We start from the raw sequence: 15,024 nt of genomic DNA, 5'->3' as shown, positions 1-15,024 counted from the left end.
TCTGTTGCATGATTACATATTGTCGGTCAATATAATTCCAAACTATATAAATCATTAGGCCGGCAGAAATTGATTAATTCCTCCATTTCTTTCGGATCTCATCGGCAGCCTTTTCCCCAATCATGTAGCACGGGGCCTGAGTGTTCCCAGTCGTCATGTGGGGCATGATTGAGGTATCCGCGACTCGCAGGTTTTCAACTCCGTACACTCTGCATAAAATGTTTTCAGGTTACGGAAAGGAATGATCAACGTATTGTTCGTTTGTTCGTTTTGGGGAATTCATGGTGCTTGTCGACTACTATGGTCATTTACACCAGGCCGATATTCTTTTTATTTTCCGTAACTGCCGACTTATAGCACGGCCCACCTCTAGGCTTTTGTAAGACACCGCTGACGCGGATGAGGTGGCGAGGAGGAGCCTAGGTAAACCTCCAACACTTAGGTATCGGAATTCAGAAGTCGACCTCGGTCGGACTCGAACCCGCACCCATTGGTGTTGCAGCCGCGGATTATACCACTGCGCTATCTCGCCACATCAACGTATTGTAGGAACGTACCGAAGTTTTGGATCAACAACCGCGAACCTGTCGGAAGAGCGACCCATCCTGGCAGTGCAGCACGCGTGCGACATCAAAGTTGCGCTGTGGCGTATGACGCAGAGATAATACTTTTCAGATCTATAAAAGTATACATATATATATAATATATATAAATATCATCGATTAAATTTCGTACTTTTTCGCCTTTACAATGTATAATTCTGTAAATGGCCAATTATATGGATTGAATTATGTTAGATTCGTTTAGAGCAGGGGTGGACAACTTCTCCAATCGGCGGGCCAGATATAGGAAAATTAAGTCCTTGGCGGGACGGATTGCTGAATCGATACATTGTTCGACCATTGATCCACATATACAAGGAATAAATCGTATTTAATGAATGTATTTTAACGACAGCAATGTCACTTCAAAGCCATTTCTCGACAATGTGGATTTGAGAACAGCATTCTCATAAAGGCGCCGACATGTCTGCGTCTCTGATCAATAATACACGGTGCAATCCTTAATTAAGATTTCAAGGCGTTCGATAAGCTCGGTACCCCAAATTTACCAAGATATCAATTCATTTGGGTTGAGTACATCGTAAATGCCGATAATGCAAGTCTTACGAACTTAAGCGTGAGCTCCACTCTCGCACGCTGCGCACACACGTATATAATAACATAACGTCACTAAAATTTGACGTAGTAAGCATGCAGTGGGGAAGCTCGGCAGACTGGGGGCGCGGGCCACATTGTCATGTAAGTCGGGAAACTGTGCGCGGGCCGTATGTTGCCCGTCCCTCGTTTAGACTGTGGTGTGGGTGCTTGAGATTAGACGGACGATAGACTAGAAGCTACAAATGATCACGTACATTTAAGATATCATGTCCCGCTCCCGATCGTAACTACACTCATCAGATATAGGGCTGGTCACAACGATTCGAGTAATCGAATACAAATCGAGTATTATTAATGGTAATGATTAGATTCGAGTCGTGAGCGACAATTTCCGTTGTCAATTACAGTCTCTTGCCACTGTAAGAGTTATTTTATCATCGAGAATTATAACTTACGTACTTCATTCTTCATTCAATACTTCATGAATGTCTTGAAACCTCGGTTGGTCAAATCTAGTGTGGCATTTAAAACAAAAGGTGTTTTAAACAAATGCCTTTTAAAATAAAACTAAATAGTGTTTTTTCAACCGATGTATATTTATGCCATAATTGGGTGAATACTTTAGAAACTCATGTCGCATGAGCCTACGTACGATTTGCACCCAATATAGTTGACGTATACGATGTGGAGTGGCTGGGACCATCGAAGTCGTCGTCGGTTCAACAGTTATAGCATGTAGATATGGAATATAGATCATTGGTACGGATTGGTCGTCACAAATGATTCGTGACGCCATAGCTAAATTAAAAAAAATAAATTAAAATCATGTTTTAAACTACGGCCATGTTTTAAACATGTTTGTTTTAAATTGGTTTTGTTTTACATGAAACCCCCTAGTCATATCACAACACCTTCATTACTCCGAAGACCCAAAACGTGATGCATATGGCTACGCATGTTCAACTGCTGAAACAACATGTATAAATTGTATATGAAGTGTTGATCGACAGCAATGGGACAAAGTCCTACAAAATAGGTAGGCCTACGGCCAAAAATACCGAATCCTCTTCTCTGGGTGGATATGCTGACATTTTAGTATTCTTCGCGGTATAAAAGGTATAGAGTGGAGCCTATATTTGAAATTTCTAATCATAGTCATTCATACTGGTACGAGCAATCTTCGGTCTAATTTTGATAAGTCTACGCACACTCACCAACTCACCGCGCAGGCCCTTGGACAACAGTGCGTAACGATTAAAAAAAGGTCATCACTCCAGATTTTTTGTGCGCAACTTAGGTTTTCTGTGCGCAGAGACCGTGTCGGCACTGCGCATTTGCGCACGTGCGTAGCTTAGAGGTAACATTGGTCACGAGTCGTAAACGAATACTCGACTTGACTCGGAGCCTGGTAGTCGATTCTGAATAGCACCACTCACGTACTCGATTTTACCCATAGGCCTTATCGAACCAATGTAAATGCAATTATACCATAGAAATATACGAAAACGAACGAATCTACAATGCGCAATCTGGAGTTTTCAATTCTCCTCTGCGATGATTTCGCAAATCAAATTTTGTAACTGTAATAGAAGACTACTTCTTCCCCACCCCGGTTCTTCTTCAACGCAGGCTTCGTGGCGTTGGACGTCACCGCCGACTCTTCGCATTGCGTCGGTGTCTTTTATCCGTTCCGTCGCTTTGATACCTGTAGAATGTGTAGATGGTGAACTATACTGCATTTGCGTTCGAACATACTCGTACTTGTCCGCGATAGATAGATATTTCTACTGTAATCCGAGCGGCAAGCGCAAACTGTAGACCTACAACAGTGGTTCTTAACGTTTACGTACTTTAACCTGCGGAATACTAATCTGGAAGCCTTCGCGGAACCCCAAATAATGACGAGTCAAATAATCAAAAATCTGCCATAATCAACATATAACTACGCATTTGAGCGTATAGCCTACAATATAATGATACACAAAATGAACTATACATCAATAGAGTGCTAACAGAAAATATAAACATTAAATATAATCTTCACACAAAATGAAAATATTATAAATCATAGTAAATATTTATTGCTATCAGTGTGACTTCTGCTCCCTTTCTGCTATACCCTGCGCACGTTACTACACATGACGTACCACCACAACAGTCGCAATTTACATAGGCTTCTCCTCGCCACCTCATCCGCGTAAGCGGTGTCTTGCAAAAAGCCTAGAGGTGGGCCGTGCTATAAGTCGGCAGTTATGGAAAATAATGAACAATATCGGCCTGGTGTAAATGACAATAGTAGTCGACAAACACCATGAATACCACACACAAACAGTCGCAATTCGACATATCATCGGGCCTGCCCTACCTGCAGCCAATCATGGCCAAGGTGGGCGTATCATCACAAAACATGTGTTTGACCAGAATATGTGTCTTGGCTACTAGGGAACCCCGGGACTGGCTCAGGGAACGTTTAGTGTTCAGTGAAACACTGGGTAAGAACGTATGGCGCATAATATGAGCACGCCTACCGTAGCAGAGAAACGAACACAGATACATAAAATGAACCAACCCTCGATATGCAGCTTCATGTCTTCTTCATTAGAATAATATTTTGGGTCGATTGATGGATGGGCCATCGGATCCCCAGATTTCAGCTCCAGCTTCCCTCTAGATTTCCCATGTGAGAGGATCGACATAATAGTCAATGCTACAGTCTGAAGACGAATACACAGATTGTGATGGTTGTATAATTTTCTTTCATATTGAATCACGCTCCATCGATTCTTTGACCTGACATATATAGCTTGGAATTGAACTTACGTTATCGGGACGAGCGACCCAGGAGCCGAACTCGACAATTCTTGGATAGAGCTCTTGCCTGGAAACATCACTATGAGTATATTAAAGCAGTTAATATGTGTAAGATTACATGCGATATGACCCAGGATTTGACTCATCCGTGGATCCTGACTTACACACTGACTCCATCATAACCACTTGAGCAGTCTAAGTAAGCTAAACCTACTTGAGAATTCCGTCAAAGTAGAATTCCTACGTTACTGGTCAACACTACTACTACATTCCTAAATCTCAATTTGAAGAAGATCGACATAACATTTGAGAAATTCGAGTTTGAATGCTGTTATACGTCAACGCATGTAACACGATACGGCAAAACGGATCTATAACCCAATTTTCTCAAACAAGTTTCACATTTCTCTTACATCTCCATCAACCGAATAGAGATCTTCGTTGTTTCAGAGATATGCATTCCAAGGTGCGGTGAAAAAAAATAATAATCTTATAATGCTGTTTTGTAGGCTCTGCTATCCGGGTACTATGATATCCAGGGACTACGATTTGAAAACTGCTGACGTCGCAGCAAATTGCGTATACTGCCTGCCACTTACCAGTGATCGCTCTCGTATCTGCCGATTTATTCTCTATCATTTCATTTGCGATTTGCCATCTGCATACTTATTGACCGGACCTTGTCCGTTATTAAATACCGAATACTTTACTGTTGTGGCAATAGGTAATACCGTACTTGTGTTACGGTTGTGCAAAATATCTTAAATCAATCCAAAGTGTCTACCATATGATGGAGCTTGATGTATCGAGCTAAAAGTACCTGTCGATTGCGGGCATGTCGTACACACCGTTATTTCTTGCCCATATAATCCAATTATCATATGCAATGTCCCCCTTGGCATTCACGATGTAGTCTGTTTCCTGGGAGATGTCGTCCTGGCGATGATTATGGAGTCAAATATTAAAAGAGACATAAAAAATGTCACTAAAAAGTAAAACTAAAAATAATAATTAATTTTTTATTCTGTTTATTCACAGTAAACTTGTGAATACGCACACAACCCGAGTCCCGAGTAGTAACCTGGCCCTGACAAAATGGTAAGATTGAAGTGAACTTAACTGTCCATAATGAAAAGAAACAGACAAAATGGAATTATATTACAGAATTTCAATCTAGTAATATTCAGCGTTGGGATGACTTAAGCCGCGAGCCGCGGCATAAAGATCAACATTGAAAATGAACTGTGACATTGGGCACTAGGCCGAGGTGTGTGCCAGACCGCAACCGCGCGCCGTTCGGCATCCTCCTATATGTTCATTACATCGCATCGTGCCTTATCGCATTGTACAGTGTGTGTGTGTCTTGATCGGATAAAAATGTAATCTCCTGATTATTGTTTTCACTTAGCCTAGTAATAGGGCAATGCGCTTTTTTGAAATACTGCAAAGAGAGTTTTTTTGCTGCTAGTGAAAGATCCCATAGATCAGTGTTTCTCAAACTTTTCAGACACGCCCCCCTTCATGGTAGTGAAAAATGTCGCACCCCCTTATCTTCATTTCACAAAATGCAATTAGAATGCTGCTAGCAATCCCAACGGATGCGCTGTGAAGACAACACCCAAAACTTATCTGCTCTGATTACGTGAAATTCACACTGGTGCGAAAAAACATATCGCCTAAAGTCTGGGAAATATATCTTACTGCATTTTACCCGCTCGGGAATTTACTTTCTCTTTATGGTCCCGGCTTTCAGTGCTCAGTGCTGTATTTATATGCGATGTATATCACCATCGTTTTCTCGGGGATCTTTCAATGTGTTTACAGCACTATCAGTGTCATATTCATTTTTATATATTAGCAATTCCATCATTCAAACTCTATCACAGGCCTTTATCAAGATGTAAACGCGTGTAAAAAAGCATTATTCTCACTTCAGACATGCCTGGAACAAAATGTTTGATAATACCGAACTTTCGAAATTTGCCACCGTAAATACCATAAATTCCAAAATAGTCGAAATTTCTATTACTGGTCGGAATTGACTGAAATTTGGAGTGTAGCGTTTTCTTTAGGCAACCTGACAATTTTATCACTAAGCGAGTGAAATAAGGAAAAAAAAGTTATTTTTGAACAACCCTAATGTACATGTGCATTGTGTATATATAATATATTAGTTCGTATTGATCAATATCAGAATGTATGAATAAAACTTACGTCTGAAAATGAAGTATTGGTAGTCAGAGTGGTGAAGACGAACACGTGGTCTTGCAGATTAGAACCGACACCCGGTAAATCACTCACCACAGGAATCTGATTTGTGGAACAAGAATATATTATATAAAGCCCTATGCTCATACTTTACTTAGTACATTGAACTTATTCAAGTGCTCCTTCGGCCCGATACCAGACAAGAGAAGCAGATGTGGCGTCCCGAAGACCCCGGCGCTTATCACAATTTCTCGTTTTGCCCTAGCGATATATTCTTTTCCGTTCCTCCTGTATTGAACGCCGTACGCTTTGCCCTTGCTATTTATCAAAATCTTCGTAACCGTCGCCCTCGTTAGAACGTGAAGTCTATTCTTTCTGGGAATGAACAATTCAGAGTATATGTCGTTGCCCTTCAATGTTTCGCCCTAACATGAGTGGTCTACATGAGATCATATGACTGAGTAGCCTATTGTGTTCTTCCAACTAAGCTGCTATCAAACATGATTACAACCATATGCTGGGATACCTCCGAGAACATAACACGATATAATTATTTTAGCATAATGGAATGATTGAATATAAACTATTCAGTAGAATCGTAAAATTACCTAGAACTGAATATACTAGATATTTTATACTTATCTCTTGATATAACACATCTCAAACATACCAGATATTTATGACGGTAAAAAATTCGCTTTTCACAGCAGAAGTTTGGAATATATGGTGCAAGAATTGTTCGGGCTTGCGACGACGTGCACGTATTCCGGTGGTCAGTCGAATGAAAGGAAAGGACAGGAAAGGACGTAGTTTATTTTTGATCGTGATGTTTTTGCGGCATATACACCGACTCATGACTCATGATATACATTATACATACACACGATCTGTGCGTATGCATACCATGAGTGCATGTTGTGCATATGCCGCTGGACAAGGAAGGTACAGATATAGCCTTGTAGGGCTTTCTAAGTCTTGCACCACCCCTCCAGACTATCCCAGTAATGCATTAGCGCCACGCGGGGAAGACATGGATCCAGAGGTGGCCAGTAACGAAGTACTTCTACTTTTTGGAAGTATTCAAGTAGTTTTCCTCTACTTCTGGTACTTACTCAAGTAGATATGATTTTCTCTACTTCTACTTCTACTTCGTAATATTTTCTGATCTACTTACTTACTTTTCGTTATTTTCAGTTTGTCAAGTAGAAGTAGTTTAATCCCCTAACACGAAAGATAGCCTGAGGAATTTCGGGGCTGTTTTCACGGGGTATCAACATTTAATATTCATAACAGTCAAGTAAAGCCCAGAAATTTTGTTGCGCCTTGCGCACACTAGTTATGGAGTGACAAATATGGTTTCACGAAAGTATCAGTGAATATTATTTAGATACCGGATTGCTTGGTTCCGCTCACACCGCATTTTCGCCCATATCAAATATTTCATCACAGTAAATATGCTGGCCCACCATAACGTTTGAAACTACCGTTTCACATTCTAGCAATTACATATCATATTGTAATCTAGCAGCCCATGACGTGTCTTACTAATCCGGAAAATCCGGCTTTTTTTAACGTTACACCTGTTTTAGAAGATCACAAAAGACATGAAGTATATTTTCCGCTTTTTAGAAGTGGTATTTGTATTTCACGTTCAATTCCGAGTATTATACTTTGAATTCTAATTACTTTCAGTTTTTTGTCTGCAGAACATGCATGTTGAAGCATAAAAGAAAGTGTAGTAATGACGCTATTTTCCGAAAATAAAGATACATCAAAGAGAAAATTTACGATCCCCAATATTTGTTATCAACGCATACTAATCGCGTAAAGTGTTGAAACCGCATCCGATACAACTTCCCCGTATTGCATGCACTTCGCCTAAACTTGAGGCCTCATAATATGGGGTAGGGCGCCATGCCATAATATTCTCTAAAACTGGGTCTTCTAGTAAACAAAGGATTAGAATCGCATTTTCATATCACTACCAGAATTTGTATTCCATGATGCGAAAGAATGCTTATTCTGTCGAAATTTGATACCTCCTGGGATGCAACAATACCAATCATGCTCTCCGTACTGTTCGCATAGCTCAATTTGCAGCTTTTGACAGCCCATTATGCAAACGAATTATGACTGTTTTATAAACTACTTACTTACTTGAGTAGATTTAAAGTCAGTCAATTCTACTTCTACTTCAAGTTACTTCTACTTCAAGTAGTTTCAGGTTGCTTATGGGAGAAGTACTTCTACTCGTACTTGAGTAGATTTTTTCTTCGCTACTTCTACTTGTACTTGAGTAGCTTTCTTGACTACTTTGACCTCCTCTGTGGATACCACTGTTACTAATCAGGTCATTGGGCTGACCCGGCCGACCTACCGATCAAGATGCCGGACGCTTCACCATTACGCTATCTTGATCAGTCAAATGAATCTGTGTCTCACTGGTACTACCGGTGAGACACACCATGAATGTGATTTTTAAACGGCAATTTTAGCGGGAGCTGTTCGGCAAGTCTACCAACTTGTCCTTTTCAGTGATCCCTGCTCAATATTCAGTATAAGCTTCGAGAGTGTGCTTTTCATGGATCATATAATGTTAGGTACAACATACAAAAACTATGAGTCTGTTATGGCGCTGCATGCAGCTGGAGTAATATATATGATTTGTATTGGAGGCATTGCTACATTGAATGACATCTTTACAGGTAGCGTTGAAAGCAAACATCCTCAGTGTTGCAATGACTCAAGACTCGAGTCGTTTTTTCAAATGCCTAAATTCACTCGACTCGAGGTATTATTATTAATATATTTAAAAGCAATTTTAGTGACGCATATAACAACTATGGTCTTTTGCGTCACGACATAACGGTTGCTAATCGAATCGACTCGAGTTAATTTTCGTATTGACTCGACTTGTACTCGAGTCATTATGCATGACTCTAACGAAGTCATATGATCCGAGACTAGGACGGCCAAGACGAGACATTTCCTTGAAACTTCGAAGAATAGTAAAGTTGCCATATTATTGGTATTTCCTCTATCGGTCCTGATACTTAGAAAATAGTGCCAGAAACAGTTGAAACTGGGAAAATCACTATTTTATGAATGCGAGTCATTCTATATCACCCGATCAGAGTTGAAAAAGTGGGTTGAACCGGATCGAACTGAGAACTGAATAGTGAACATAATGACTTGGACTCGGACTCGAACATCTGCTAGCGGACTTGGCACGGTGGTGAATTAAAAATGACTTGACTTGACTCGAGTCAAAACTATAATATTGAGATTGACTTGTGACTTCACATAACATAACATCATCGTTGGGTTATATTTTTCATCTGAACAAGTCACACACAATGTACAATGCGATAAGACACAATACGATGTCATGAACAGATAGGAGGATGTCGAACGACACGCATCAGTAGCGATCCTTTACTCTAACATCCATCTCAGCCTAGAGTGCCCGATGTCACAGTTATTTTTCGATGTTGAACTTTTTTGAAGCCTACTAGTTCTTCCCATTCCTTGTGAGTGCTTTCTTTCTTCGGGTCTTTTACTGGGCTTTTTTTATCGCAGTAAGAACGGCAACGGCGGGGTCAGATTGGTGGGCGCTCATCGTAACCACTACATTATCTCCCCCGCCAAAATGTATCGTTGGATTCAGCATATCAACGCCTAACCAACTATGCCACGAAGCGAGACAACTTGGCTACAACCCTGAACATCCTACTCATAGACACAATTTAATAATGTGAATTGCTACATAAAGCTAGAGATTTGAAAATAGGTTTGAGACAACAGAAAATGATTTCTACCAACGAAACAGTTGTTCTTTAGAAAAGGACGTACGTAGGAGACATGTTATACATCAGTCAATAAAATCCCAACACAGCAAGCCCTCTGAATAAGCTGAATTTATTAACGATTGCGATGCTGATGCTGTCACGCAGATATATATCGCCATACTGTTTCCAGTGTCAATGAACCATACCTAAAAACAACATTATTTCCTAACTTTGAAAATCAGTTACTTGGAATGACCATTAGCTATAGTAGGATGTAATTATGGAATCTCATGCGTGTGGTTTGAAAACAAATTTATACTATAGCCGGGACAACCTTTTTTTAATATATATATTACACTGGTCAACACACTTTATGGTGTCAAGAAAGTTTTACCGGTTTTAGGATATTTACCTGTAGCTGAATCCAAAAATGACATTAGTCTTTTCGAATTGGCTCGATGTTTTGAGATATTCCATATTTTAGTTTCAAAAAATGCCAAAAATACCCTGTTTTGACGTAGAGAGGGAGAGAGAAAGAAAGTCTTTATTTTCATCAAACCAAAATACATAACACACGGCAGTGGTGGTGGTACAGAAAATCTGCATGCACAGTATTCGGTATTAGATAGGAATGGTAAAATTCGCTTTTTCTACAACTTTGATCACTCTACATCTGTCTTCAAGCATGTGTATTGTGCATGTGCATACCGAATTCTTCTACTTCTGAAGCGATATTGCTAAACACGCAATCGTTAACACAGAGTGCCTTGTAAACGGGAATCATGTTTAATGCGAAGGTGAAGCAAAAATTAGAGGATATTAGCAGTAAACAAAAACAGCTGACATCAAAGCACAAGCACTACCTTTAGTAACTCTCAAAAGTACATTTAGTAAGGTATCAAAGCACCTCATACAACTATAGAACTACGCTATCGATACATCGCTATAAAATGAGATATTGATGTCATGAGATAACTGACTGGAGTACTCAACACTGTTCATGTGATTGTGATTAACAATACAATACAATGAAACCGCAGCTTATCAGAATAATACTTCTACTGTTATACTCCCATGGCCTGGCTTACTGTGTGATGCTGTACAGTTTGCAGAAAGCTGAGGAAATCACTCATAACGGTAGAGATATATAGTACAGCAACATACTGTATATAGGCTGCAGCTAAATATCTTACGCTGTCCAAAATGGAGTATTTTCAATGTCTTTTGTTTCTGAAGTAAGGGGATGCTAAAATAGCAAATAGACATAGTGGAGTATCTGGTCCAGAATAATTATTGCATTGGCTTAAGAGGCATTTCCAATATGCATGTCACTGATACTTCTGTTCACATTTGGCAGTTATACTAAAGTTAACGATTTTTCTTTTAAATAAAAAAATATCAATATCTCATAAATAGAGCCAATTCAAAGAAACGAATGTCATTTTCGGACTCAGCAGCCCCAAATACCCAGAAACCATTAAAATATCTTTGGCACTCAATTTTATTTTGTTGGCCAGTGTATATATATTTTTGTCAATTGGAAATAGAAAATACACTATTACGCTACTATATGAGCAGGGGCTTCGCACGCAGGCTTATACCCATGATGCGAAACAGTGAAAAGGAAGTTCGAGTTCTGTACTGGACCCTGATATAGATAAACAGATAAATGTTTTGACTTCATTTCCACGCCAATGTCAAGAATTAGTACTTTGACGGAAATGTCGGAATTTATTTCAATCCGAGAATACCAACCTCCCGGGAAACACAGAACGCAAATATGCTGCCGCTGATGACTCACGCAGACCACGATCCATCGTCTTCATAGTAAAACCGGCAGTTTCAATGTCGTCGGCGTGGGTTACAAATGGAACTTCTACGTCAAGAAATGTGGGAATAGCGAATGGTAAACTATAGTCTGTTAGTTTGACTTACCAAGTTCTTTAAATATTTTTGCCATGAAGGAGGCGAATTGAGTTTCGATTATATTTTCCCTAGTACTCAAAGTCAGGAAGCCGTCCCTTCCAAATGATTCTGGACCACCTCGTCCTATCACCTTCTCTGCCCGTTGAAAGTATTTTAGTACGTCGGCGTAGCTCCAATTTTCTGCGCCATTTTTCTCCCACGAGTCGTAGTCATAGGGACTTCCTCTCACGTAGTTCATGTAATTGAGTGAACTTGTCCCGCCCAAGACTTTCCCGCGCAGGTACGGAGCTGCCTACATAACAAAACAGGAGACTTATAATTCACGGGTATACTTTTCCTTGTAGGTAGGCCTGCAGGCCTACTTTATACAGCAAGCGGTAAAGGGGATGCAGAAAGAATATAATTTGTTATCGTTTGCTCTCATCATCAGATTACAATTTATATTTTCGGAATCTGTACGACAGTAGCATTCGCTTAAGCCCGATTTAAATAAATATGGCGTTCGGAACGCAAACTAAGGGCGGAGATCATACAGTTGCTGATCCGGGAGAATGCTGATCCGGGAGAATGCTGATCATCGAATTAAATACTGTTCTTCGGGACGCATGAAGTTGGTTAAGGTTACGAGCGATAATTAGCCGAGGTGTCCCGAGCCGAGGTGTCCGGAGTTGTCAATCAAGAAAAGTGGTGCGTTGCGTGCGATGTTAACTGTAGCATAATAGTTAGGGTTGCATTTAAAACAAAAATCAATTTAAAACAAACATTTTTAAAACATGACCCTTGTTTAAAACATATTTTACATATTTTTAATCGTGACGTCACGAATATTTGATTGTGACGTCATAGTGGAGTGACATTGAAAATTGACCATGTAGGTTAAATATGACTCCTTCGACGAAAAAGTCTTCCGACCACTGTCATAATCAGACCAAAAATATCCTGAACCAGTAATTCCACGTTATGCAGCATTTTCACGTTTTTATTTTCGAATTTTCTTCGCGCATGGCGCGATTTACGTTAGTAGATGTCTCGTCTTGATTATAATATGGGTATACAGAAACACCTCCCACTAATGAAAAATACGTATAATTTATGGAAACAGGCATTACGGTGTCGGCCATTGCCATGCCACAAAAAAAACCGATACATATGAAATTTGCGACAAGTAATTACTAACAACGGGTCCGCCCGAAGATGTAATTATAAATAATTAATTATGCGCCCGGAATTTTCAAATACACCACCTTCTCCCTCAGCTCTACCGGTGCATCTCATCCCGTGGGCTTATAGGACAGACAATTACAGTATAATATGCAATTGTCAATATCATCGACCGAATTCAATCATGAATTCCGGAAAATGTTGACGCTAGCCGCGACCAGACAACTATAAAAACTGACAACATAAAAACGGGACCCCAAAAGCAGTGGTTATAACGTTAATCGAAAAAGAGGGTTCAGGAGGGTCGCACAACGAAATTTGGATGGAAAGTGGGTCGCAAACCGAAAAAGGTTGGAAAGCACTGATATTCTGGCTATTCCTCGTCAATAATTTTTTTTATTAATTGTAGGTTCCGTGTTTATTATATTAACGTTTAAATTTATTCCTGCTATCAAAGATCAGTACTTGGTTCGGAAATGATGCTTGCGAGTGCGTCTGTGACTCGATAGTGTAATTCCAGTCCACTGGGGTCTTTTGCATTGAATCCCGTTGACTTGGAACGAAAATTTGTGGGTACTTCAAGTCTGAATCACCTGCTTCAAGTAATAGAACCCTAGAACGTACATGTTCTGCTTAGTATTCAATGCTATACCATAATCTCAAAGGTATGCTGCAAACCTGACACCGTCGTCTTCCGAGAGTCGGTTCGCAATCACACAACCGGTGGTCCCGCCACCGACTGGAAAGAAACCCATCAAGCGTGAAAACTCTCAATGTCTAATTTGTCTATACTTCTCGAAAAATGATAGACTATGTTGATGCGTAGTATCAAAATTTGGCTGAATGATTCAACATGATTTTGTCTTCCGGGCAAGTCACCGCATTCCAATGAGTATTAGGCATAAAAGCATTGAAATCCTCTGGTTAAGCTTCTATCAGCGATCGGTCGATCTTTTGACTACCATATTAGAATATCGTTTGTTGGAGATTCATAAATTTTAGTTTTCATTTTATTCATGAAACTGAACTGAAAAGTTATTTCCATTCATAAATAGTCTTATAAATTCACTCGTGGGCATATAACGCATTTTGAGTAGCCGTGGCAATAATCATTTGAAAATAACTTGTCACACTTTAAAACGAAGGTGGCGTTATAACACCACCTCGAACTAATCAATAATTATGAATATATATAGCTATTGACTTTATTTCCAATTTATGGAATAATTTGGTAGTTCAACCGATCTCATGCATGCATGTAGCCTACATTATACGAAATGACAAGTATTGAACCACATTGCACTCCCAAATAAATTGATAGCAGCATTTGATAGTACTGATCACCTGCTGCAAGGTACATATGCTTTGATCATATTAAGTTTGAGAGCAATAAGTATTATCTCTCAGTAACGAATGATATTTAGTATTCGTTTCTCTCACAATCGAAGAATCACAGAATATACGATATAAAATACAAGTTAATTCATTTTCCGGAGTTTTGTGAAATGCAGATATCAGTATTGGCGGTATGCTTATATGGCCTATATGACTTACCTACTATGAAATCGTACTCGGAATCAGCTTCTTCGATGACAATATCCCCATTGCGCATTCTTGACAGAATAGCAAACAAAACTGCGGCTGATGCTAAAATCAGCTTCATCCTGCTGCATAAGTAAATGTTTCGATTCCAATAAATCGCCTTCTTGTGATTTGTAGTAGAGTTTCACAGTGATCATGTTTGTAGAACAAGTTCTACATGTCTATTTTCAAATCCCTAAGGCTAAAATTTTTGGTAACAATCGGTGACACATGCGATTTTCATAGTGTTGCATTTAAAACAAAAATCAATTTAAAACAAACATGTTTAAAATATAGCCCTTGTCTAAAACATGTTTTTTATCTATTTTTAAACCACGACGTCACGAATATTTAAATGTGACGTCACAGTGGATTGTCATTGACAATTG

General features: G+C 39.5%; 1 protein-coding gene across 2 annotated transcripts; it reads right to left on the bottom strand.

The window, feature by feature from the left end:
• Nucleotides 1-14,806, bottom strand: LOC145451967 (L-sorbose 1-dehydrogenase-like). Of its 2 annotated transcripts, none has more exons than XM_080330184.1 (13): nt 14,609-14,806; nt 13,733-13,793; nt 13,520-13,667; nt 11,903-12,185; nt 11,723-11,843; nt 6,341-6,554; nt 6,186-6,281; nt 4,792-4,907; nt 3,981-4,050; nt 3,730-3,874; nt 2,769-2,865; nt 558-677; nt 1-209 (listed from the first exon to the last, which is right to left on the bottom strand). In XM_080330184.1, exons 1-13 carry the CDS (start codon nt 14,715-14,717, stop codon nt 74-76), a joined length of 1,716 nt encoding a protein of 571 aa, XP_080186310.1. In that variant the 5' UTR covers nt 14,718-14,806; the 3' UTR covers nt 1-73. The 2 variants fall into 2 exon arrangements, with proteins under 2 accessions (XP_080186310.1, XP_080186311.1); XM_080330185.1 differs by having other exon boundaries at nt 3,981-4,038; nt 14,609-14,805.
• Between the last annotated feature and the right edge of the window lie 218 nt (nt 14,807-15,024).

Source organism: Botryllus schlosseri, chromosome 12, assembly GCF_051294905.1.
Source record: "Botryllus schlosseri isolate E-star chromosome 12, Bs_hap1, whole genome shotgun sequence".
Taxonomy (NCBI): domain Eukaryota; kingdom Metazoa; phylum Chordata; class Ascidiacea; order Stolidobranchia; family Styelidae; genus Botryllus; species Botryllus schlosseri.
This window is presented reverse-complemented; position numbering and strand designations above follow the sequence as displayed.